This window comes from Panthera pardus, unplaced genomic scaffold (assembly GCF_024362965.1).
Source record: "Panthera pardus isolate Hobbes unplaced genomic scaffold, ASM2436296v1 HiC_scaffold_22, whole genome shotgun sequence".
NCBI lineage: Eukaryota > Metazoa > Chordata > Mammalia > Carnivora > Felidae > Panthera > Panthera pardus.
Window position 1 is genome coordinate 20045139 of NW_026526788.1, and position 27148 is coordinate 20072286.

At 37.0% G+C, this 27148-nt stretch overlaps 1 protein-coding gene across 5 annotated transcripts in view; it reads left to right on the forward strand.

The window, feature by feature from the left end:
• Positions 1–27148, forward strand: part of BICC1 (BicC family RNA binding protein 1) — a 289154-nt gene that overhangs the window by 256541 nt on the left and 5465 nt on the right. For 4 of the 5 annotated variants that reach the window (XM_053910294.1, XM_053910291.1, XM_053910293.1 and 1 more), the window contains 12 exons: positions 336–467; positions 2878–3064; positions 4904–5065; positions 5667–5863; positions 6001–6133; positions 6661–6817; positions 8786–8951; positions 11580–11619; positions 12077–12231; positions 17962–18118; positions 21873–22033; positions 24648–24747. In XM_053910294.1, coding sequence (XP_053766269.1) covers positions 336–467; positions 2878–3064; positions 4904–5065; positions 5667–5863; positions 6001–6133; positions 6661–6817; positions 8786–8951; positions 11580–11619; positions 12077–12231; positions 17962–18118; positions 21873–22033; positions 24648–24747 — 1747 coding nt within the window. The remainder of the gene's footprint in view (positions 1–335; positions 468–2877; positions 3065–4903; positions 5066–5666; positions 5864–6000; positions 6134–6660; positions 6818–8785; positions 8952–11579; positions 11620–12076; positions 12232–17961; positions 18119–21872; positions 22034–24647; positions 24748–27148) is intronic. The other variant, XM_053910292.1, reaches the window with a different exon arrangement.

The window sequence follows — 27148 nt, forward strand, 5'->3', positions numbered from 1 at the left end:
ATGTAGATGAGAATCTAATTTCTGGCATCTGTAACAAAACTGAAGTCAGAGAATGGAAGAGTTTTCCAAGGTGGAAAGTGAGTAAAAAAATTCAGAGCCAATAACAGAAAACTTCAGACATGTACAATGTTGTCTTTTAAAAAATAGTTTGTGCCCTCAGTATTATTTCCACACCAGTTTTCTAAGCTTTGTTAAAGTATGTAATTTAGCTTTAATACTTGGGTTTATTCTTTAAGCCCATAGAATATTGCATTATTTGTAGGCACGTTAAGTTATCAGATGTTTAAATGAGTAATGTTTTTACCTCTGACACTCTCTTTTGTGACATTTCTTAGGGTTGTCTTCCTCTTGTGTTGATGTTTGATATGAAGGAAGAAATTGAAGTGGACCCACAGTTCACTGCCCAGCTGATGGAACAGCTTGATGTCTTCATCAGCATTAAACCAAAGCCGAAACAGCCAAGCAAGGTGGGTTCAGAGTCCAGACCCAGAGCACCACGTTCCAGCTAGTTCTGTTTTCATATAAATGTTATTTGCATATACACGGAATTAAATATTCCATATAATATATATATCATTATATATTATACTTAGTTATTTAAATACATAAATTTGTACCATTCATTATTGATCATCATTTTATTTAAATATGGGTTGGTTTTGGAGTCCATATTGAATGACCATTATTTTTTACAAATATATGAGAAGAGAAAATATGTTTTTATTAATTTGCAGTCTGGTAACTTTCAGCTTTGTTAAGTTATCAGAGAGTTAAGGCTAAATAAACATTGTGTTAAGTGTGCATGTGTATGTGTACATATCCAGTGCAATTCAAAAATATTTAGCTTACGTACTCTGTGAGCCACTCTGCTGGACCTGGAGGTTTAAAGAATAGGTGCCCAATGAGAAAGAATGAAATATGGCCTTTTGTAGCAACGTGGATGGAACTGGAGAGTGTGATGCTAAGTGAAATAAGCCATACAGAGAAAGACAGATACCATATGGTTTCACTCTTATGTGGATCCTGAGAAACTTAACAGAAACCCATGGGGGAGGGGAAGGGAAAAAAAAAAAAGAGGTTAGAGTGGGAGAGAGCCAAAGCATAAGAGACTCTTAAAAACTGATAACAAACTGAGGGTTGATGGGGGGTGGGAGGGAGGGGAAGGTGGGTGATGGGTATTGAGGAGGGCACCTTTTGGGATGAGCACTGGGTGTTGTATGGAAACCAATTTGACAATAAATTTCATATATTAAAAAAATAAAGAAAGAATAGGTGCCCATTCTCTTTAAGAAAATAAAGTGATCAAAAGTAAATAACGAAGTATTCCCAGTTCAGCCTTCTTGGAACTTCTCCTCTAAGATCTTGCAGAATTTCAATAATTACATGTATAGTCAAAATTTAATAGGATAAACCTGATGATGTTAAATGCTAGTGAGAATGTGAGGGAAGAGGAATGTTCCTACATTAATGTTTGGTAAATTGGCACAGCCACTTTGAGGAACAATAGCGACTGTCAGATCACACTGAAAATATTGATAGCCTCGACCCCCCAGTATTTATGCCTAGTTATACACCCTGAAGAGACCTTTGTACCAGATGTCAGAAGACAAGAAGCAGGTTGCTTCTTTTAACATGTACTAATGAAATCATTTATGAAAATTTTTATTCTAGTAGTTAAAACACGTAACAGTTATGCTTTCCATTTTTTAATTTTTGTTAATCTTGTTATGTGTATCATGGTGTATGTATAATATGTATCATGGACAATTTTGTATATATGTAAAATAACATGGCGTTCAGTGTCTAAAGAGAAACAATCATGCCTTCTTCAAAAGTAAACTTTAAAGGAAAAGATAGGACCGATTCTAAGTGAGCCTAATATAATGAGTTTAGAGTTAGAGAACAGGACATTAATTTTATGTATCTTGAAGCTTCATGCTTGACTAATTTGAGTTGACTGAAGTCACTGTAGATACCAGGACTAAAAGCTAAAGACAGAAGATATTTTGTGCATATAAAGAGGGTCAAACACACGAGAAACTCCTGGAGCTTAGTAAGAAATGAGCACAGATCAGGGGAAAATAGATTGTGAGAATTCTAAAGCCTTGTAGCATCCCAGGGCTATTTAATTCTTCCTAGCTGGCCCTGAAGCTGACTACTGCATTAACTGCTTTCTCAGTCACAAATTTTCTTTATTGCCCATTTAGGCTCTCCCACTTGAGTTCACAGTTCCAATTTTCTAGATGAGTCCATTGAGAAAAAATATATTGTTTAGAAATTTATTTTACCATAAGCTTTGCCATAGATATGTCATCAGTGAGGAATAGTGGTACCTTAAAGTCTATTAGTTAACTAGTAGGCTATAAATGTCAAATGTAAGTGACTGTTATTATGCAGTCTGTATGTAGTGACTAGTTTGATTTGTTTTGTAAAGATGAGATAAAGGGCAGAAAGCCTTAATGTAAAAAAAGGCAAGTGGACATAAAGAGAATGGGCTGTAGATGCGAACGACCTGAGGTCCAGTCTTCTCGCTGCCCCTCCAGCTAGGCTGTGCCTGTGGATAGGTCCCTTATCCTCACTAAATATGAATATTCATTCCCACCCAGAAGGTGTCTGCCAGGCATTAAGATGTATGTGCAGTTTCAATCACAGTGCCTGGCACACAGGACATACCCAATAAAATGTCACTAACATTTTATGGTTTTACCAAAAGGAATAAACATAAGAAATAAGCAGTTAGAATTTTTAATTGATTTTAAAACAGCATTGATTCCCTGACTGGAATCCTTTTTACCATATTCGTTTCTCACCCACCTCCCAATACATTGTAGACTACTTGCATATCACCTTTTTCTTTCCCATTATGTGTTTTCATAGTCTGTGATTGTGAAAAGTGTTGAGCGAAATGCCTTAAATATGTATGAAGCAAGGAAATGTCTCCTCGGACTTGAAAGCAGTGGGGTTACCATAGCAACCAGTCCATCCCCAGCATCGTGCCCTGCCGGCCTGGCATGTCCCAGCCTGGACATCTTAGCTTCAGCAGGCCTTGGACTCACTGGACTAGGTATAAAATTTATTATTATAGCGCTTCTCAGTCACTGGGGGATTGCTTAGCCAGTTCCCTTTCTTTCTACCTTTTGGGGCTACATTTTAAAGGCTTTTTCTCTCATCAGGCTCTAAGATCAAGTGAAAAAGCAACAAAACTCACATCAATCCATTTTGGGTTTTTTTGTTAGAATATAGATTTTTGTTACTCAGATTCTTTTTATTTCGGCATAAATAATCGAGGTCTGTTTTATTTTCAGTGGCTGTGTTTGTTCTTTTAAATTAAGAATGCCATTGAGAGTGAAGTGAGCAGGCTAACTATAATTTATGTGTTTGTTCTCTCTTGCATTTGCAATATTGCCATCCATCCCTAGAGGTAAAGATTATCCAGTGTGCTTTTCAAAAAGTAATTGCAGATCTGTATGAGGGGTAGGGAGAGGGGGAAGTGAAAGTGAGCAGAACCCCCAGTCACAGAGGTCAGAACTGCCTCATCCAGATGCAAAGGAAATCTAGCCTGCGGCCACCAAGAGGGGCAAATGGACTTGTATTTATATCTAAGGTGAAGAAGATGAAAAAGAAAAATAGAAGATGAAAGAGCATCACCCCTCAGTGCCTTAGTTCTTTGCGAAAGTGAGGCGAGGCGTTTCATGGTTGTGACGATATGTACTGCCTCATTTATGGATTTCCATCTGACAGGCTAAAGTTCATTGCCATGTTGCAGTTATGCTAGTTCACTACTTTCTTGCACATTTTTCAGTAGCCTTAATATAAAAAGTGAATGTAATAACCCTAGAAAATCATTCTGCCTCACTCAGTGTTGATCTGAGACAGAAAAAATACTCTCAGCATTCTGTAAACTTTTTTCCTAATGGTTATTTCATGCTTTTAAAATTATAATATGGTTATAATATAATTAAGATTCCAAGTACCCCTGTCTAGGCATCATTACAGTAAAGACAGACTCTTTTTCCTTTGGCCTCTAATCTCCCAAAGTTGTCCGTTCCACTGGAGACCTGGACAGTCATAATAACATATGCATGTGAATCAGGAAGTGGCAGGTGAGAGAATTTAGCCGGAACCAAGTTGTTCCTACACTAGAGAGAAAAAAGTGAGCAAAGATTCAGTTACTCAGGTTTTTAAATGTTTTCATGTCTGTACCTATCCTGTAATACTTAATACTTTAAATATTCCTGGAAAATTGTATACAATTTCATATTTTACTTTAGAATATATTTTAAATGCCTGAAGGGAAATTTTCATTACTTAAATCAAACATTAAATCCTTTAAACAAGCAAGAAACAAAAAATCGTTTCTGAGGAAAGTTTCATACACATTGAGATGGAGTACCAGAGAGGTTGTTTTGACACATGAATGAAAACTGTTCCAAGTGGCTCGGCCTATCCACAAATGGGCCAAATGAAGTTATTCTGCTGCAGGAGAACATTCCCCTGTTCTCTGCTAATTGCAGGTGGTTTGAAAAGAGTTAGTTTGGAGACCGAAAACAGTGAGTTATGCAGAGAAATAAAAATGAGCTTCCACTTGAACAGAATTTGGTTCATCCTGGCTAGTTGAGATGAATGCAGAGCAGCTGGCAGTGCTCAGGGACCCTGATCGTTTCCCTGGTTTGCACACACCTATCTCCCATTTTCTGACCAGCATATGTTTGTGGATAGTCTGAGTTCTGTGTCGGAGTTGTATCATGCAATATTTCACGTGGATGTTTGAAAGAAGGTAACCTGTTCTTTATATTTAGAAAATATCAGATTATATCTGTGCATTCCAACTGGCAATATTGGTGCCATCTGTATTTTCAAATCTTGAATTTTTGCATATTGACTTTACATTCATTTATTGCAGGTCTTTTGGGGCCTACCACCTTATCTCTAAACACATCAACAACCCCAAACTCACTCTTGAACGCTCTTAATAGCTCAGTCAGTCCTTTGCAAAGTCCAAGTTCTGGCACCCCGAGTCCCACATTATGGGCACCCCCACTTGCTAACACTTCAAGTGCCACAGGTGAGTATAATTCAAATACAGTCAAAGGCATGCATTCTTAGGTATCAGTTTTTAAGTAAAATTCACTAATGGCTCTGTTTCCTTAGAGAAAAATTATGGTTCAAAGCATACTGCAGGTAAACACAAATTCCCCAATGTGTAAATTAGTTAAAATGAAGCATGACAAGCAGTGGGTTTTTCATAAAAGTGAAATACAGTCTTCAGACCTGACAAGCAGATCAGGAAGAAGAGTGCGATGAGCAGGAAGCAGTGGCAAAGACACCAGAAGGTCACTGACCTGGTAATTAACAAATGTAGGTTCCATTCGGACAGATGTGCTTGGTAGTCATATGGACATGCTAAATCTAGCTTGTTTCCTCATCAGTACTATGAAGAGCTTAGATTAAATTTTCTCTAAAGTCTTGTTCCATTTTAACATTATTTTGTGTTTTTATAGTAATGTTAAACCTTTTTACAGAGGAGGTATCAAAATTGAATTCTCTTCTGAATTTATAGCAAAAAAATGAGGGGTATTTTTGTTTTTCTGAAAATAATAAAGTAATGTTTGTTGAATCTGAGTTTTTTCCGGTCTAATATCTGTCTTCATGAAATGTTGTTACAGGTTTTTCTGCTATACCACATCTTATGATTCCATCTACTGCCCAAGCCACATTAACCAATATTTTGTTGTCTGGAGTGCCCACCTATGGGCACACAGCTCCATCTCCCCCTCCTGGCTTGACTCCTGTTGATGTCCATATCAACAGTATGCAGACAGAAGGAAAAAAAATCTCTGCTTCTTTAAATGGACATGCACAGGTAATATCCTTTGCTAGAGTAGTGTGATCTATGCTGTTTCTAAGAGATAAGCCACTGGTAATATGTTTACACTTTCACCTGCAATGAATTTTAGAATTGTGACCATATCTGTATGTTATTTTCTATTATTATTTTAGTCTCCAAATATAAAATATGGTGCAATATCCACCTCATCACTTGGAGAAAAAGTACTGAGTGGGAATCACAGTGATCCATCTAGACAAACAACTGGACCTGAGCAGGCATCTCCCAAATCAAACCCTGCAGAAGGTATCTTCCCTTCTGAACTTCAGCCTGGTCTGTTACTTGGATAAAGGGGGTTGTAAAAAGTCTCTGCAGTGATTTCAAGTTGGTTTTGCTAACCAGTTATGACTCATCTTGCCTCAAGGATGCAGAAAGACATCTTGAATAAAATTCCAAAGAACATGGAAAAGATAAACTGAAAAACACTTCCCACAGAAAGAAATCACTTCCCATTACATTGGAACTTCCTAAATTGAAGTGTAATTATGTAAGAGGAAGGCGTCAATTTACTAAATGTACACACATGATTTTTTTCCAAGTAGAGTTATTTCTTTTTTTTATAACCCTTTCACCCCTAATAATCTTTTAAAAATTATGAGGGTCTCTCTTCATATTTCATCTTGGGTGAAATTTGAGACAGCTTGAATTTAAGCTGCCTTCTTTGCAGTTGAAAGCTGGTATGCCTGGGTCTTCCTAGAGTTGGGTTCTGATTTGTTTCTGTCATAAGTGGTCGTTGACGATAAGCTGACACTTTCACTTTATCCCTTCTGCAGGTTGTAACGATGCTTTTGTTGAAGTAGGCATGCCTCGAAGTCCTTCCCATTCTGGGAATGCGGGTGACCTGAAACAGATGATGGGTCCCTCCAAAGTTTCCTGTGCCAAAAGGCAGACAGTAGAACTATTACAGGGCACGAAAAACTCACACTTACAGTATGTATTTTAATCTTTAAAATCCCTTGATCCTTTGAAATAAAATGTAATGGGCTGAGTTTGTTTTAATCAAGTGGATTTGATCTTCTTCAAGAGTGTTTTTTATTTTTCTTTATACTTTTCTTTTTCCTTTTAAAAATTGTATTAAGGAATAGCATCTGGTAATTTTCACTCATGTCTTCTCTATAACTGGCTAGGTTTATATCTGGGTCTTCTAAACCCATCCCTATTGTTCTGAAACTTTAGCAGGGCAATATTTACTGTCTGATTTTTCTGTTAGAACTTTTCCTGCTGTGAATTTTCTATTTTGCTTTGAGTCTTTAACTTAAACTCTGGCTTCCTTATTTCAAGGTAGTTAATTGCTAATTTTGATAATAAATATTTGACAGTTTCATGATTTTATTTATTATAAACCACAGTGAGTACAATGTATTAACTGTAACTCTCCTTACCATAGCACAGTTACAGACGTGTTATCCTTACTCTATTTTCTTTTCCCATTTACTTTATTTTCTTCAAATAGACAATCTATTCATACTTCAAAAATACAGTGGAAAGCTTCTGTGTTTAAAGGTTTTGCTCCCATCCATCTCCATCCACCCAATTTCCTCTACTGTCTTACTAGTTTTCTTGTATATCCTTACAGAGGAGAATATCTTAAATATAGCCTTTATATTTTTATTTCCTCTTTTTCTTACCAAATTTTTTTTTTTGCTTTTATAAACCCTTTTGTCAGTTAATTACTGTTGTTCCCATTTTGTCCAAATCTGCTTTATCTGTGTTTTTCTTCACATGGTACTAAGAGCCACAGTGAACATTATTCAGCATAGGTTAGAGAGGTAAATTTGCTTTTTTCCCTGTATTGAAGCATTTGAAGGGAATGCCTTTTCCTTTCATCATTAAGTATGTTCTGAACTTACCTCTCATTTGAATTAAGCTGCAACCTCCAGAACAGTCTCCCTGCCTCCACCCTCTCAGCAGCTCAGTCAGTCCTTTATTTCCTTCCAGCAGTTTTTTGAACACACAAGTCTCATCTTATTACACTCTGGCTTTAAATGCACCAGCTGTCCACATTACCTCCTTCCTTTCCTTTGCTTGTGCTTTTCTCCTGTCCTTCATGCTGGTAAACCTGCAGATGCCCTTTAAATTCCAGTTCTGACGTCCTATGTGAAGCCTTTGTGAACTTTTGTCAGCAAACAGAGTTCATTGCTCCTCCTTTTCTGTTCCAATAGCCTGTTAAGAATTCTTCTGAATCCCCTGGCATGATATAATAGTGAGTGATAAAAGAAAGAATGAATGAACAGATCAGCTCTTTGACTAATAATACTGTTTCTTATTTCTCCTTTACTTAAGCTTAACCTGGAATTAGATTTGAACTTGAGGTGCATTTGTATAGGGCATTACCAATCTTTAATTCAGATCATTTTTCCTATTTTACGGAGCCGTTATGTTCATCCATGCACCCTGAACAGGTGTTGGAAATACTTATTTATCTGCTATCTGTATCTTATTAGATTTGTATCATATGCATTTCACATACACAAATTGGATCATCTACATGCCTTCAGATTGACTCTTTTTAGACTGCGCATGCATGACTCATTGCTATCTTCTTGATATGTGCAAATTAGAAATCTTGTCTGTGTGTCTATTCCATATGTACCATATAGAATATGTCATACATACAATGTTTATCAAAGTGTATCATGAAATCATTTCAACTGCAGCTCTAGAGTCATATGCTTGGGTTCAAATTTCAGCTTTACCATTTATCAGAGGTATGACCTTGGGTAAGGTACTTCCCTTATCTGTCTACTACTTACCTCAGAGAGGGATTGTGAGGACTAAATGAAATAATACATATAAATAGCTGACAGTGGTATAGATGTATAGTAAATGTGGCACATAGGGGATGTTCAGTACATTTGTATATAAATATGGAGTGTTAAATTCCAAACTGTTTCACAGCAGTACTGACAGACTGCTCTCAGATCCTGAACTAAGTGCTGCAGAAAGCCCTTTGGCTGACAAAAAGGCTCCTGGAAGTGAGCGTGCTGCTGAGAGGGCTGCAGCTGCCCAGCAGAACTCTGAAAGGACTTGCCTGGCCCCAAGGCCATCATATGTCAACATGCAGGTAATGGTAAAAAATGAGAGAGTCTTCCAAATGTAGGAGGTTGGGTTAGGGAATGGGAAATTCAGTGAATGGTTAACAGTAGAGCAGAATTAGGGGTTCCTTCTGCATTGTAGTCAAAATTAAATTTAAATGTATACACAGTAGTTAAGAATTGGTATGCCATAAATGTTAAAAATGAAAAGCAGGAGTTAGCTTAACCAAGAAGAATTCTTTAAAATACAATATTAAAATTGACATAAAATGTTTTACATCACTGTATCTTACACAAATGACATCACTTATTGGCCACTTAAAAAAGTTTACATACATGTGAAAGCTGTTATTTTTAAGTATTACTGCCTCATGACTTAGTCTTGGGTAAATATAATATTCTTCTATCTATTTAATGGAGATGATAAATTTAGTGTCATTTAGATAGTTATAAAAATAACTAATCTGAAGCTTTAGGTTTTTGAAAGTAAATGCTAAATATTATTGATGACTATGTTAGTTGAGAGAATTTTATGATTATTTCCTAAGCAGGGATATTCTTTCTATCCATTTTTAAAGTATTAGGCTAGTTATTCAGAGTGGACTATTGATCATGAAATTTGAAAATTTGATTTCCATGTAAACTACAATATGAAAGGTAAAGATTTTGTACTTTGTGCTTTCAGAGATTCGTATAAACATCCTATTTCAGTATCAGAATTGCTAGGTAGACTTTCCTACTTCATAGTAAAAGATGTGTTATCCACAACCCTCCCCGAACCTCCCAAAGAAGGGCATAACTTTTCACAGAATCCTAAAAACAAGCTATCACAGGTATGTCAAAGAAATTAACTCATGGAACTAAATTATACTTTTATGATGTTAGTGAAAGCTACAGTTCAGGCCTGTTTGTTTTTTTAATCCTTCACATTTGAACATTTTTATGAGTTTTTAGATAAATGTTTTTATAAAACATTTACATTTTCTCTGGTGGATTTATTTTAGTTCACAAATTAAAATTTTCTTATATAAGCAATTTCTAATCCCCTATATTATCCCTTTTTCTAATTTTTGTCCATCTGGTGCTTCTTTTCTGTCAGGTTTACATCTACAGTGAATCATTTTCATGTTCCTTTCTTTTGGGATGGATAAGAATGTTCTTGGTGATAGGGTTTCAACTTAAATAGATTTATTTATGTCATTAATGAAGAGCTAACTTTTAAAGTCACTAAGAACTGAATGATAATAGTCACCAAGCATTGACAGAGGGAGAGATTGAAGACTTAACTGATGATTCCTGCAGCTAAAAATGATCTCTGTCTCCTGACCATTCTTGGAATGCTGTATCTCCAGCTCTCTCTTCACACTTTTCTCACTTCCTAATTTTAGTTGTTTCTTTTACCCATCCCCACTAAGATTATACGTTTTGAGGGTCTAGACAATTTTTGATGCATTGTTATATTCTTCCACAAAGAGCGGCACAGTCTCTTTAACCAGAAGACACTCAATAAATATTTACTGAACAAGTGAATTTAAGATCTCCCCACACCTTACCGATAGACATTAATCATTACAAGTTGATTTTAATTCCCAAGGCCATTTTAGACCTAGGATTTCAAAAACATTATCGACCTGTGTTATCTAAAAACCTGGCTCTCCTGATTTACTGTCATGTTCTTGGAGTTAATCACACATCCTGGTTTGTCTGGATGAGCCCATTGACTTTTATAATTCTGGCCTAATTTTTATGTGTAGCACATTTCACTCTCAGAAGTATCCTGTTTCAGACTGCAACATACATGGGCACCCTATATATGATGGTATAGTCCTCCTGGAGGAAGGGTCAAAAGAACTCTCCCTAGTTGTTTCTTGGCCCTCCTGGTAGGCCTTTGAGACATTCTTAAGTCTTAGCTATCCCCTAAATTGGAGAGCTGAGAACACTGAAGTAGCATTTGAGATGTAGCTATGTCTGGACTAATTTCTTCAAAATGCCCTGCCTTGGTCCCTACTAGACATGACTGACTGAATACTCATTTATTCAATATGAATGGAAAGAATGAATGATGACCTCCTAGTCCTGTACAATAAAAAGTAACTAGGTTTAATTTTATTGTATTGCTTAATGTCATTACAGATCAAAGCTAGACATTAGTCATTTATCCCACTTCAAAAGCAAAGACTGTGCCAATTAGGCCAAATAATTTCTTAAGTTGTCTTAACATCATCCCATTTCATGCCATCCTTTACTTAAATGAGGAGAGGATGTACAGAAACAAAGAGGCCAGTAGATAACCAGAAAGCATTTGGGAGATGCGTGTTTTGAAACTTAGCTCTAATACTTTTAGGTTATTCACTATACTTTAGCATGTATTGGCCCTAGTGCATTAAATACAGTAAGTAGGATATTTTTTTCTTTTGAAGGAAAATTTCTAAATCTATCACTGTCATGTCAGAAGTAGTTAATTTATTCTAATTAATTAGTTTGAAAACATGTTGAAATGTATCAGACTTGCACTGGATTCACATTGTGGTGCAAAGCTTAGCATGTGTCCCAGGCGGATTCATGGACTATAGTCAAAACCTTTGTTCGTAATTATGGAGTGTTGGCATGACATTTGGATAGACTGGCAATAAAGATATTTTCTGTTTTATTTTCAGGCATTTGACTATGAACAAAAGAAACTATTAGCAACTAAAGGTTTGTGCTATATTAATGATCTATATTAATATATATTAACATAATATATAATTATATATAATAATATTAATATATATATATAATATATATGTTTTTAGTAGAGCCATAAAAGGCTTTCTAGTATTCATGTTGAATTGAGCAATTGTACCTTCATAAAAAGAAATTTAGAATGTTTAGGTTCAAGTTGTACACATTTTGTTGAGGTTGAATGTATTTTGTTGATTAGAATAGCATGAGATCAATTAAGAAATAATGTAGCATTTTTCAGTTTACTTGGTATTTAGTGTTTTATGAAGCTGTTTTAAGGTATTTTATGTTAAGAAATAATTTTCAGTGATAATTTCTTTACATTTTATCAAAGAAACAACATTCATCAATATTTTTTTTTTCATCAATATTTTATTTAAGAAAAACATTGAAAATACCAAACATTTGTTTTATGTTCTGTTTCCCAAAGCTATGTTAAAGAAACCAGTGGTGACGGAGGTCAGAACACCCACAAATACCTGGAGTGGCCTTGGGTTTTCTAAATCCATGCCAGCTGAAACTATAAAGGAGCTGAGAAGGGCCAACCATGTGTCCTATAAGCCCACAATGACAACCACTTTCGAGGTTTGTACAGTTGTGCCCTACCCATTCTTCCTGTCTGTTCTTTCAGCAAACAAGAGAGGTACCATTCTTTATTTACATAAAGAGAAGTCGTTAATGGTGATTTGTTCTAATTTCTATTCCTGTGAACATGTTGCTATCAAATTGATTCAACGTAGTATGTTACTATCTTTATATACCTTCTTTAAAAGTTGTTGATAAGCTGTTACAGAGATGTAAATTTGGATAAATGTGTTTTTGTTAGGGGGAGAAAGTGTCATAAATGATAGAGCAGGGCTGAGATTAAGCAAAGGACAGATGTACTATTCCATAAAAATATATAAAGAATCCCTTTATTTAAGAGTATCACTAGCAGGCACCAAAGGGGGAAAAAGCAAATATTCAACAAAAATAAGTTTTCAGATATGAGTTAAATATTCAGCATGTTCAGATGTGCCAGGAACACAGCGGGAAGTATCATAAACAAGAGCTCCAAAATTTTATGTTTCCCAGATGTTGGCTGCACTGCTCAGGGTGAGACTGGGAAGCTGGCATCCTTGCCACATGGGGAAAGGATCCAGCATTCCATACTTCTCAGCCAGGCTCCACGTGACTTGCTAAGCAAGGCCTTTTCAATCTGACAGTATCAGATTTTGGCCGTAAGCCTTTTGTGAGCCAGGGTGGAATTAGAGTACACACATGCATACACAATACTGGGGATAGAATGCAAACCCAAACGTGGATAAAAATGATTAATTCAAGAATCACAGTGTTCAGCCAGAACACTGTAGGCTGCAAAACAATTACTGGTTAAGGGTTTCAAAATCATTAGCCATTGTAGATTGACCTTTTTTCTGCACCAATTTTCTTTGTAATAAATTAGACTGTTGAAGAATGGCAAAAGGAAATATGCAATTTTTTCATTGTTTTTTAGTGTAAAAGAAAATACTAAAAAGAACAGTCTCATGTGAATTTCATTGTCAGACTTCTATCTAGTAGCAACCTGGCAGGCTGTATATAAAGATTGAAGTTACTGTCAGCAGCTAGAACACAGGAACCATTATGAAAAATTTCGAGGTTCTACGAGGCATACTCCACTCTCTGCCATTATAGTTCTGACAGAAAATTAACATTTCCTTTTGTTGGTAGAGACCTTAAAACTGCTGTGCTAATTCTTAGGCTTTCAGTTGATACACCTATGGCCAATTCTCACGCGTGCCTTTGGCAGAGTGAAGTGTTAAGTGGTTGATCGTATTTCTCTAGTTTCAGAGATAAAATATTTTACTCAGGAAATGCTAATTCAGATGTATGCTTAAAGACCAACACTCTGTTAGTTTGAAATGATGACCATTCTAATAATGTAGTTGTCAAGTGAAGGGGCTGTGGGATGTGACACCCACCACTAATAAGATGTTCAGCTTTGATGAGTGACTTCTCTCCTCTGTACTTGTTTTCTAATTTGAGTTAATTTGAAGATGACCTGGAAGAAACCCTCCAGTATGTAGCACAGTGTGTGGTAAGTTCTCAGTAATATTTGACAGGTACTATTCTTTCAAATTGGAGAACTTTACCCTGAAGAAGACCAACCACCTGCTGAAAGTTGAGATTATGTCCAGCTAGATATGCTTTTTATTTCCAAAGGAATGCCTTGGAGTATTATATGAACACATAATGTGCTAGTAACAATTATCGTAAATCACATAATTTGTTTGTAGTTAATAAGGTGCATTTTCATCCTCAAGTTTATTCAGTCCCTACAAGCTCCCAGTGAGGAAAGAAGGGCCCTGATCAGTTAAGTGTTTTACATGAGATCATGGCAGTAGGTGTCACAGAAAAGACTTGAATTTATTTTACAAAATTTCCTTTATACTTCTCTTCCTAATGGTTTAACCCAAGAGGGTACATAGCAAAGGTGATAAGTAAATGATCTAGAACCATGTGGCCATATTTTAACAGACATAAGATTCTCTTTAGAGAGCTTGATAAAAATGAAGATACTTTCTCCAGGATCTCATTCATTAGATGGGGAGCAAAAACCAAGAATCTACATTTTCAGGAAAAGTCTAGTACAATTCTGATGCAGACACCCTTCTGGAAACACTGCTTTACAGAGATGTAACACTAGGAGGACAATGCAGAAATTATTTCAGAACTTAAAAGACTCTTCTGCTCCAGCACTTGTCAAAGGATGGATAGACCACCTTCTGTGGGCAGGGATGTGCCAGGGTCCTGACTCAGTGGCTGAGTACAGTGGCTCCTGTAGCTTTTTCTTTTGGCTATCTTGGGCTAGTCTGTTCCACCTTCCTAGTTAATATCTAGCAACCTATTCACACTGGAAGGTGGGGGAGAGGGTGTGAACACCTAGATTAGTGCATGGGCTTTCACCTTATAACCTGTTTTTGTTTATAGCCCCTTCAACAATGCTGATGAAAAGATATAACCAAGATTTCTTCGGTAATAGCATTCCTTATTTTCCCTGTTGTGTAGGACTCGAACTTTTCTTCATTCATCCCAAATCCATTGAAAGGGGATGAGAGAGTCCTTTACGATAGCATGATCTGATATTATGCAGCAGTTGCTATCTGCACATGCATGCCTTTCCCTTTATTCTGCTATAGCTCAGAAGGATTAAAAACTGAGCAGTGAGGATTGCTTCTTTGGGTTAGGACATGGAGACAGGGTGGGACAGAGAAGAAAAGTAGAGAGAACTTAAAAATTTTTATTGAAGGATTGACCACCTCTCTGCTTATACATAGCACTAATATTTTGAAATTAGATGACATGAAACACTTTTTTTTAACATTCTAAAGAAAACAAAACAAACCCAAATAGACAAGTAGAATGCTGATCTATGAGGAGAAGCATGTTTGTTTAGCCAGTAGGTTCTGATGGGTATGGGCCAGGGATCAAGGCTCATGGAATTTCCTGCCCTAGGAAGCTTGCTTGAGGCAAGAAGTTGATGCTCTGAGCTTCTTATTCAGATTTCTGAGAAGCTAGACTTAAGCAGTTGTTTGCAGTTTGAGGGCAGCTTTGAGAAATGAGCCTGTTCCAAAGAGCTCCTTTAGATAAGAAGCAGGCAGCTTGAGGCATTTTTTTTTCCACTACTCAAAAATATGACCCAATTCACTTGGTCATATACTGAGACATGAAAGGTGGAACAAAAGGCTGCTTTGACCTGCATTATCTCTGTAACATCAACAGATCTACAAAAGCTCTGGGATTTTCCTTTTCTATTTGCCACTCATCTCTGCTACATGTTCTCTAAAGCCAATAAAAACATGCCTTGAGAATCAAAGATGATTTTTAATTTCTCCACCACTAAGAGTAATGAAGTTGTCTGATTATTTTCAGTCTTACAAATCCAAGAATGGAGATGAGCTGTGCTTTGTGACACTTTGGATTAGTGAGTAGATCATGAACTAGTAGGTATCACAAGAGAACGTTTTACTTAATGGTTTTAAAATCACCATGTTTAGCCAGATCTGATATAGCTGTGTGCGTTAAGTCAGCTTAGATCTTAGATGAGTGGTTTTTTTTTAATACTCAAAGAGTTTAGATGTAGAATTTTAAATATACATATAAATACTATAATAATGATCTCATTGACGTTCTGGTAATTGCCAGTTTTGAGCATGTTCTTATTTCCCTTGCTACATTGGATTCATTTTGGTTGAAGTATGATGTTAAAGATAGTTTTAACTGAAAACACCATTCTTTGGTCTCAGGAGCTTTCCTTCCCTCTGCCCCTTCCCAAAAGTCAACAAAGGGCATCCCATAGCAAAGGGAATTAGAATTCTTTATAGATGTATAAAAAGGTAGGTATCTCTAGATTCAGTAATTCCGCAAATATTTATGGAGCATTTTCTGTGTTCCAGACACAATTTGAGGGATACAGTGCTTAAATACAGGTTCTTGGTTTCATGGATAGAACTTTCTGTTTGTTAGGTACAGAGAGATACAAAACAAACAAGAAGCCATTAGGTAATAAAAGTCCCTGATAAATAAGCAACAGAGCCTGCTTTAGAGTGGGTAGTCATAGCAGGCCTTAATGAGCAGATGGCATTCAAGCTAAGACTTAGATGACAGGAAAGGGTCAGCTTTGTGAAGATCTAGGGAAACAGTAATAGGCTTTGATCATCCTGGCATAATCATCCTGAATTCAGAACCAGCTGGTAAGTTCATGGAGCAGAAGTTGGGTGGGAAGGGCAGTGGGAAGGGAAGACAGAGAGGCAGAGGATCAGCTAGGGAGCATCTTAGCCCGTGACAAAGTACTGGAAAAGCATTATAAGACTTTACACAGAAGGTATCATTTGTTCTAATTTGCTTTTAAAAAATCAGCCTAGTTGCTTTCTGGATAATGGATATTGGGGTGGGAGGCAAGAATAGAATAAAATGTTCATAAGGAGTCTGGCTATTGGCTACAGTTGTGGAGATGGCAAGAAGAAGGTAGATTTGGGGTATGTTAAGAGATTATAGAATTTGCTGATGAATTGTTTGTGGTGCGGGGAAGGAGGAATGAAGATGACTCAGAAGTTCGGCTTGAGCAACTGGGTGAGATGCAGGAATTCTGGGGCAGGAGTGTGTGTGGGTTTAGCTGGTGGGAATGGGTCGTCAACAATTAAATTTCAAGCATTCCAAGTTTAAAATGCCTACAAGGCAATTCCACAATTATAAATTTCAACAGAAAAGTCAAATCTGGAAGTAAAACGTTGAAAGTCATGGTTGTCATTAAGCTCTGAAAGAGGTTGAGATTATTTAATGAGCAAGTGTAGAGAGAGACAAGAAGGCATGTTAGGGCCAGCCCCAGGATAATGTGATATTTGGAGTGGTAAAGTGGAGGAGGATCCTGCAAGGCTACAGGGAGTGGGCAGAACACATGGGGAGTGTTTGAAGAAAAGGGTGTTAAAGGGGGGCATGGCCAGAGATGAAGAAAAAAAAAAAGGAGGGCATGGCCAGTTGTGGTTACGCTGCTCTGAGATTGAACGAAGTGAATTTATGGAATTGTGAAAGATCCTCTTAGAATTCCCCAACAAACAGTGCTCACTTTGGCAGCACATATACTAATTAGAATTTAATTTATCTAACAAACAGGATACTTTGAAAACCGGGGAATCCTGAATTCAAACCTCTAGATATAGTACAAAGTAGATTGCCTTTGGTTAACTAAATGAATAAATAAATGCAAATCAGTTCAAACTTTGAGATCTTTTAAATTTTTATTTGGGGGAATTAGAAATATTTCCAGGTATTTGTAATTTATTAGAAAGACCATATAATTGTTTGGATGAGGGTAACACGGAAGAAATGCCAACCCTCTCTCCACTCTGACTCTAGTAGCCTGGGAGCTGTATACTTGTTAGAGCATTAGGTCTAGGCACACCGCCTCCCATGTGTCCTTTTTGGGTGACACAAGGCAGAGAATCTCTGCTCTACCAGATGGAAGACTTACTGTGTGGTTCTCCATAATAGGGAGGAATCTCAGTATCCATTGCTCCAAATCTAATAGGACTCAGTCTTTGTGCTGGGGGCTCTCATAATGAAGGAGGAGTGAATGAATACTGTGTATATTACCAGGTGTCCTTGGTGGCTGGAGGATAGAAGGCCTATAGACAGATGGCATGGCCTCTTCCTGAGAATCAGCAGTGGTGAACAATAGAAGTAAATGGTGGTGGTGTAACGTGCATTCTTTTCTCCTCAAAGCTCAGGATACCTACCTTATTAAATATTTCCTCATCTGGTTTTGATTGTCTACAGGGTTCGTCAGTGTCCCTCTCGAGGTCCAACAGTCGTGAACACTTGGGAAGTGGAGGTGAATCTGATAACTGGAGAGACCGAAATGGAATAGGACCCACAAGTCCTAGTGAATTTGCCGCTTCTATTGGCAGCCCCAAACGTAAACAGAACAAATCAAGTGAGCTTTGACTTTTCACAATACTTTTAGATGTAATCAGTCTGGAATTTGTCCATTTGATTTAGGGTGATGCTCAAATATAAACTCTGAACCCCATGCCTTCAAGTATTTGGCATCACATGCCACCTTCTCTATGAAGCCTTCCTTATTTTTCCAGGTGAAGCAGATGGTGGAGTTCTCTGTTTCCACTGCCTTTTTTCTGTGCTTTCACTTAGCACTTGTCACACTCATTCTTGTTATACCTGTGGATAATTTGAGCTCTACAAGCTAGGAACCATAGTTATCTATTCAGTAAAAACTTACAAACTGCCCGTGTGCCGAGCATTGTTAGGCAGAGGCTTATTTGTTATTTCTTCCCAAATATCTAGCAGTTCTGACACAGATAGGCATTCAGTAAATGTTTGTTGAGTGAATGTATGGATGAGTCATGCTCCCACAAACATCCAGATGATAAGGAAAAGACAGGGATGTAAAGGAGTTGAGCCAAATGAGATCAAATTAGCATCTTGGAAAATAAAGTCTGCCCAGTGGGTAGCAACTAAAGGTGAAGAGCAAGTTTTAATTTTTTAAAATGACAATATGTAGCCAGGTTGGCATAAATAGGAAGAAAAAGTTTAAAGCATACAGGTTCTGGCTTTGAACAAATGTGATGAAGACTCAGCATGCATCTATTGGTTTTGTCTGTAACAGCTCTCACACTTCTGGGCTGTATAAATAGGTAAGCAGACAAGAATTGACAATAGTAATCACAAGATATTCCCCTAATGGCCTTTTTCAGGGTTTTTGATGAATTTGGGATCCTGAAACATAGTTTGGAGTATTTGAAGAATACTTGAAGAAAGGCAATCTAAGTGAGTGTAGTGGACACTTGGCAACAGTCAGTTGTTGCCATCAATTAGGTTGGCCATTTTTTCAAGAGTCTCCAATTTGAAAAGGCCAGTCATGGTGTCAGCCAGCTCTAAAAAAAAAACACATTCCAAGTGTATTATCAGTAGTAGCCAGGAAACTTGTGTGGGCAGGGCACCTCACCACTGACAAGAGCATGGAGCTGTGAGGCAGGCTGGTGCCAGGTGCAGATCTAGGGGTGGAAATAATCTCTGTTCTGTGGCTCAATATAAATTCGTTTTGTGCTTCTTTTTCAGTCTTTATCTCCTTTCCCTTCACTTAACACTGGATAATTAAAATTGACTGTACAACTTAGCTGCATTGCAGTTCAGGATGAGAGTTAAGATAGGGAACTCATTAATAAAAAGGAATGATTAAGGAAAAACAGGTGTTTGGCTTTTGTGAGATGCTTTAAAAACATAAGGAGTTTAAAAGAGATTATAAAAACTATAAATAGTTACGATAAAAAGAAATATAAGGGAAATTATGTGTCATAATAAATATCACTAAGAACATTTAATTTTGAAACCTCTGTTTTTTCCCCAGTTTTACTAACATATTTGCTTAACCCAACATATGTAAAATATTATTTAAACATGTAATCAATGTAAAGACATTTTTATGAGATATTTTACATTCTTTTTTGTACTAAGTTTTTAAAATCTGGTACGAATAGATTTTATAATCTTGCAGAACATTTTAATTCCCACTACCCACATTTCAGGCATTCAGTAGCCACATGTGGCCAGTGGTTACTGTATTGAAGACCACAGTTGTAGATGATTTTTCATGACATCCTTTTCAAAGTTAACAATGTCTAGGTTTTTCTCAGAGCCTGTTAACAGGAGTTGTACCATTGTGATTCTCAGTAGCTCCCTCTTCTGTTCTCAAAGAAAGTAAATTTATTGTTTAAACAGTAAATTATATGGTTAGCCTTTCAGTAGCCTTCATCTTGTCAACTCCAGTGGTTACTCCCATGTGCTCTTTGCATTCTTGCTTTGTGTCAACCTCGAGCCAATACCTCACTGGGTTGATGACTTTGGGTCTTCCCTTTAAATGGTGGAACGCTCCAGGGCTTGGTCCTAGGTTCTTTCATCTACACTTTCTCCCCACAAAAGATAAAACATCTGTTTTTTAATGTATATTTTTAAATTTTTGTTTTTATTATTTTTTTATTATTTTTGAAGGAGAGAGATAGAGCGTGAATAGGGGAGGGACAGAGTGAGAGGGAGACAGAAGATCTGAAGCGGGCTCTGTGCTGACAGGCACTGTGCAGACAGCCTGACCTGGGGGCTCCACAAACTGCCAGATAATGACCTGAGCCAAAGTCCTATGCTTAACTGACTGAGCCACTCAGGCATCCCTTAAATTTTTATTTTAGGTAGGCTCCACACCAAATGTGGGGCTTGAATTCTACCCAGAGATCAAGAGTTGCATGGTGCACAGACTGAGCCAGCCAGGCACCCCTAAAACACCTATTTTTAAGAGAAAGAGAAACTTGATCAGGAAATTCCTTCCCCTTGAAATATAGAAAGTATATGTACTGTCATTTGGGAAATGAAATGACCAGAGAAGGTGATTAGTGGCAAACAAAACAATCTAGAACAGGATTCTTAGATCTGGAGAATGCATTGGCCCGAGGAGATAAGATGTATCTGATTAGCTAGGTGAGCATCCTCTGCCCTCATCAACCTTGGAATCATTCCTGCAGCTGCAACTTTGGTATAAGGGGAAGAATTCCCACATGGATAAGAGCTAGTTGTTGGTCAGGGAAGTAGGGATAGCTGCAGGGCTCTACTGGGCTCTCCAAAGCAGCTCTGAGAGAGTGTTTCAAATATTCAATATTTGGTCAAGTACTTGGTATGACTCACCAGTCCATCACCCAGCAGTGAGTGTTATTGGGTCTGAGCACCACAGACAATGTGGAGAAATCTTTGCCCGCCAAATCAATGACGGAGGCAAGGTTAAGTCTAGTTTTGCTGTCTTAGAATTTTTTTCAGTAGACAGATTCATTTTTTTATTTATTTATTTATTTATTTTTCAATATATGAAATATATCATCAAATTGGTTTCCATACAACACCCAGTGCTCATCCCAAAAGGTGCCCTCCTCAATACCCATCACCCACCCTCCCCTCCCTCCCACCCCCCATCCACCCTCAGTTTGTTCTCAGGTTTTTTTTTGTTTTTTTTTTTTTATTTTTTTTTTATTTTTTAATATATGAAATTTACTGTCAAATTGATTTCCATACAACACCCAGTGCTCAGATTCATTTCTGTCATAATCCAGAAACTCCAGCGCCATTCTTAAACTTTGCATTTGCTCTTAATTTTGGAAGCGCTCTGTTTTGTGAACTCACTGCCTAATTATATTTTTGTAAGGGATGAGATTTACACGTTGCAATATCCTGCAATTCCTTTGACCACAGGAAAACACAAGTGTGAACACAGAGGGCTATCCTGCTTTCCAAAAGGAGCCTGGACTCACAGTAACTTCCCATACCTTTATTGTATCCTGGGGATCTTTCTTCCAATTTCTCATTTAATTCACATCAAATCAATTATGAAGAGCAAATGTTTCTGAATGCTCAGGAGAATATGATTAATGATTATTAACTACAGAGGTACTGTTGGTGAATTGCTGCCTCCCAAGTGTAACATTTTAATGGCAAGAGCCTCTCTAAAGCAATAACCAGCATTTCATTAATGAAAAGCCAATGTTTCAGTAAGGAATTACAGTATTTCTGCAATTACTGCTCTATTCAGTCCAACAGTGAAATCTAAAATATTTGAGTGATTAAAATTTTTAATTAAACTGTGTTGTCTCTGGGCATTTTCACTTGAAGCCTGCCTCTCCTTTGTCTTTCAGCGGAGCACTATCTCAGCAGTAGCAATTATATGGACTGCATTTCTTCACTGACAGGAAGCAATGGCTGTAACTTGAACAGCTCTTTCAAAGGCTCTGACCTCCCTGAGCTCTTTAGCAAACTGGGCCTGGGCAAATACACAGATGTCTTCCAGCAACAAGAGGTCAGTCATTATTTATTTACTTTCCTGGGCATCTTTGTTTTGGTTGTGTGTATGACTACTTCTAGAATGAAATGGCTTACTGACCTATGGCTGTGCTTTCACTGAGCACTTATTAAAGCCTCATAACTTGTTTCCACTGCTAAGAAAAATGTCATCTCATTTCTTATTTATTTAGTGCAACTAGTAAACACAGGTTAGCAGAAATATAGAAAATTGTGTTTCCAAAAACACACCTCCACTAGTTTTAGCTAAAATACCCAATCGGTGTATTGATTCATGGGAACGTTTGATTCACGACTCCCCTAACAGCAAAATCTGTATTTAAGATTATTTCACTGTTTAATCCGTATTATCTTTATTTGTGGTTCTTAAATAACAGCATCTGAAATAAATATCCGTGGTTGTTTTTGACCCCATCCTAGTCATGTTACCGAATCTGTTCTCACAAAATAGAATGTGCTTTTTATATATGTTAATTTATTCATTAATTTACTGTTTGGGTTTTGCCTGAACTGGGACAGAAATAAGATGTTTTCTGAAACATCACTACCATGGATTTTGACCAAACTGATCAGCCAAATTATTATGCACTGACTTAAAGAGAAGAGCGCCTGAACACGATTCTTTCTAATAATGTTGTCATTATTGCTAGGGCATAGCTAACCCAGTGCAACATAAAATTAGAACACTTCAATAAATGTATGTATTTTTCAAGTCCAGACATGGTTTTTAAGTTTCATTCCAGTTTGGCTTACTTCATGTTAGAGAACATCTGATTAAATCCATAATTCCCAAGCATGTATCTCTCAAAAAGAATCTAAGGTTAGGCCTTTGTATCATAAATTTAATGTATTGCCCATGGTTCAATAACTTATTAAGTGTAATTGCTGAACCTTGTTTTTTAACACCAAACACAAAAAAAGGTTGTCATCTGTGTATTGGATTTCAGTGTATTGATTTCATTGTCTTTTCCCGAAATCTGAATTAGTGTTCATTTAACTGAGGATTTTCTAAGTTGCACTCATCAGTGTGTTAAAAAATTGCATTTACGTATTTAGCTTTGCTGGTTAGACAAGTGTAGCTGATCGAGAAGCTCAAGGACAGAAGTATTTTAATTAGTCCAGAAAAAGAAGGTTTTGAAGTAAAAGACTGGGTGTTATTCAGTGATATTCTGGATTTTTTAAAATTTATATTTATTTCTTATTTGAAGAAGCATAGAAATAAATATATTAAATGTACTTCTTATTGAATTAATCTAAGAAGGAAGAAAACATAATATAAAGCCAGACTGCCTTTATCTAATATTTATTCACTACAGCAGGGGTCAGCAAACTGTAGCCTGCAAACCTGCCTTTGTTAATAAAGTTTTATTGAAACACAGCCACACATTCATTTACATATTGTCATATTGTCTATGGCTGTTTTTGAGCTAAAACAGCAGTGTCAAATAGTTGCAACAGAGATAGTATGGCCCACTAAACCCAAAATATTTCATCTCTGGCACTTTAAAAAGAAGGGATCCCTAAAATAAAGAATATATATTTAATAGAATTTCTAAAAGCATATCTTTAGACATGATAAATGAAAAGGTTTTCCAAGATCTGGATGTACTTTCCAAAATGAAAACAGAAAATCTCAAATTAATTTCTATATCATTTGAATGAAAAGTATAAATTCGGTTCTGTTTCCTTCATGTAGGATATTCTCTAATACTCAGATACGACTTAAAAAGAATTTCTTAAGTGAGTTTGTGGGATTTAGTTTACTATAAGCAGGTTGAAGATTTGTTTAGCCGCTTTCACAGATGATATGTCTAAATACATAATTACTAACCATAACTGCCAGTTATTCACCACTGTGGTGAGCCCACTGCTTTATCTCTGCGATCATACTTCATGTCCACTACAGCCCTGCAGCATGCAGTATGTCAGCCCTGAGTGCCCACAACTACTAACAGCAGAGGCAGAATAGAGAGCCAAATCTCTCTGGCTTCAGAGCCTATTACCTTTCTTCAAAGGAAGGGTGGGATCCTTGGGCTTCCTCCCTTCACAATTTGTTGCTGATGCCAGAGTGTGCAATTATATACCAATATATACTTGTAGGCCACTTTCAGAGATAACATGCTGGACCGAGTCAAGTGAATCATGGGTCTGATGTAGTCTGGGAATTCTTCTACCATTCTTATGTAGAACACAATGGAGGATAGCATTTATGGTATTATTCAGTTTCTTTTTATAGAACTACACTTAATTCAGAATCCAAAGCTAAGAAATGTTTTCTATCTTCTGGACAGGCATGTATTCTTTTATCAGTTCACAAAACCTGTGGAATTTGTGTTTCCCTTTTTGCTCTGGCTGCCAGGATGCTAAGACCTAACGTTTTAATCTTAACTGCAATAAATAACTGGCTTAGACTAAGTCTCCTACTAGAATCATTACTTTCATTTCACCACCTTTATTGTCTCTTGTCCCCTAGATTTGTGACACCATCATTCTTTTTTGGAAGTAGGCAGAGCATAATTAGAAAATGAAAGATGTGTAGTAATGAGTTGAACTTTTAATGCACAAAAGTAAGTACTTAATATATTGGTTATACATTACTTTTTCACCCACAGATCGATCTGCAGACATTCCTCACTCTCACAGATCAGGATCTGAAGGAGCTGGGAATTACGACTTTTGGTGCCAGGAGGAAAATGCTGCTTGCAATCTCAGGTGAATATAAATGCTCATACTCCTATTTTAAAATCTGAATAACCTCTGCCAGTAGCCTCAGCCACTGGGGCTGGTTCTGTCCATCAACCACTTGCTTACTATGCTGGCACCTTGTGGTTGTGGTTCTAGAGTGTTTTCCCACTAACATTGTGACAAATGCCTAGAACATCCCTACTCCTTCCTCAAGGCATTGCCTGAAAGCCTGCCTTGACAATGTCGTTCTTTAAAACAGATCTCTTCAGAAAGACCGAATCAAAGTTGCCCTTTGCAGAACATAAGAATGGGGGAGAAGTTGAATTCTCCTTTCTGTGGTTGTGTTAAGCAAGTATGATTGGACTAATGAATAATTATTCTGGATTGGCTGTCATGTTTCAAATGCATGTATCCTTGCATACCAGCTAAGATAATTGCACCAGAGAAGGAATGATTCTTGGTATAGCTGGAATCTAGTAGTATTGTCTTAGTGCTTTTAAGTTTTTCCCAAACTTTTAATAGAATTTGTGAGACACAGAAAGGTGTGGAATCCTGAATGTAGTCACAGAGTGAAGGAAAATAATGAAGGAAAATAATGTCCCAGACGACTTTTTTTGGTGCACTTATTACATATTCTAGGTATTAGAAAATGCTTTATGTGTATTTACTGGGTATCTTCCATTTATGAGGAATTGAGCTGCATGATAAGTACATAACCATGTACTTCCAAATGGTATATAGAAAAATATGACAGAAATTTTAGGGGCAAAAAATGAGGTTACTTTTTGAAGAAGTTCTGATAAAGTTCATTAATGTCAATGTTATATATGTACCAGTTTCTCAAAAAGAGAGACACCAAGGGCAGAAGCCAAGTGTCAGGTGTGGTGGGAGAATGACTTTGCCTTTTCAAAACATTGATTTTGCAGGCTATGCCTTTGTGAAGCCAACAGTGGCATCTAACCAAGTGCAAATCCTTTCCAAACAATATTCACTAATCAGATCAGCAAATAAAATGGAAACCACTGGTTTTCCATTTTATTTTAGCAGGAGATTGCATCCCCCTCCCAACTCCACAAGAAAATCTTATATATAGACCTAATACCTAAAGCAGATATAAGCAGAACAGCTTTGAAATAAGGGTGGAAATTCAGCCATTGGGCAGCCTGTTAGGCTCCTTCATGGGTAGAGTTCTACACGCATCAGTTTGATGAGTCTTCTTCCATCCTTCTTCCAACCAAGTGGTTGCATTAATGGAACTCCACAGGGAAGATGCTTTTTCTTGTTAATAAGATTAGCTTGGTAGAGTGGAAAGAGCACTGTATTCAGATAAAGAGATATGGGCTTTCCTCTGCCAAGTCATTAGTCCTTGGGTGAGTTTCCAAACCTCTTTTGGTTTTGGTTTCTTAAGCATTAAGGTGGATTGGAATAGATGATTGTGTAAGGTTACCTTCCATTTCTGAGGTCTGTCCTTCCCCATGGTATGTCATCAGATGTAGTGGAAATAAACTACAGTTTTAACAGTGTATGGTTATTAGCAGTATATTCTCTTGTTCTTTCTTTTTTTACTACCTCTAGCAATAGGATAGTTTTCAACTTGTTTATAACTCAGCCTTAAAGGGCTATTTCTAGACCCAAATTAACTTTATATATGTTCACATTCTTTTATTAATTAAAAAAATAACTACTTGAAATTTAATTAACTCACATAATCACCAAGCCTGTAGTGTTAAAATATGCTTGTGGGCCAACACATTTATACCGGGAAAGTATCTGTTCTAGAATTTGGTAATTTTTCATTAGAGATTTATGGAATGTCAGAGACCATATAATGAAAATTCTTTCTTTGTGCACCCAAACTTTGTAAAGCCTCCAGCAACAGGCAGATCTCTTTAAGTCATCAGGATCTTTATTCTGGAACACATTTGTGATGTATTTCAGGTGGGTTTGGGGGAGTAGAGTTGGAAAGGAGGGGTTTTGAAGCTTCTTTAAAAATTTTTTTTTCTCCAGTCATTCTCTGTGTGGTTCTGTTGAGATTGCATACTATTTCTTTAGACCACCTCTCTCAATGGGGTTCACAGGTCTTCTTGCTTTTAAAGGGAATTAGAGGCTTTGAATAGATGTCTTATGAATGTCCTGCACAGTGTGAAGTACTTGATTATTTTAAGGATGATTTTGCCTTACTTTGTTGAGTCCATCTGTTTGAACCTGGTAAATTGTTTTCTCTGCAAGTAATAAGTTTTTATTGAGAAACCCTTCATCAAAAGCCTTCTTTTTCCAGTTCAGCTCATCTGACCACAAAGGCATCCATTTCTAGTCTCAGAAAATTCCATTTCCAGGGGTGGATGCAGGGTAGCTGGGCAGCTTTTACTCACGTTTGTCTTGTGGTTACATAGTTTGGTTAGGTACAGAGTTTGTTCAAAATTCCTTT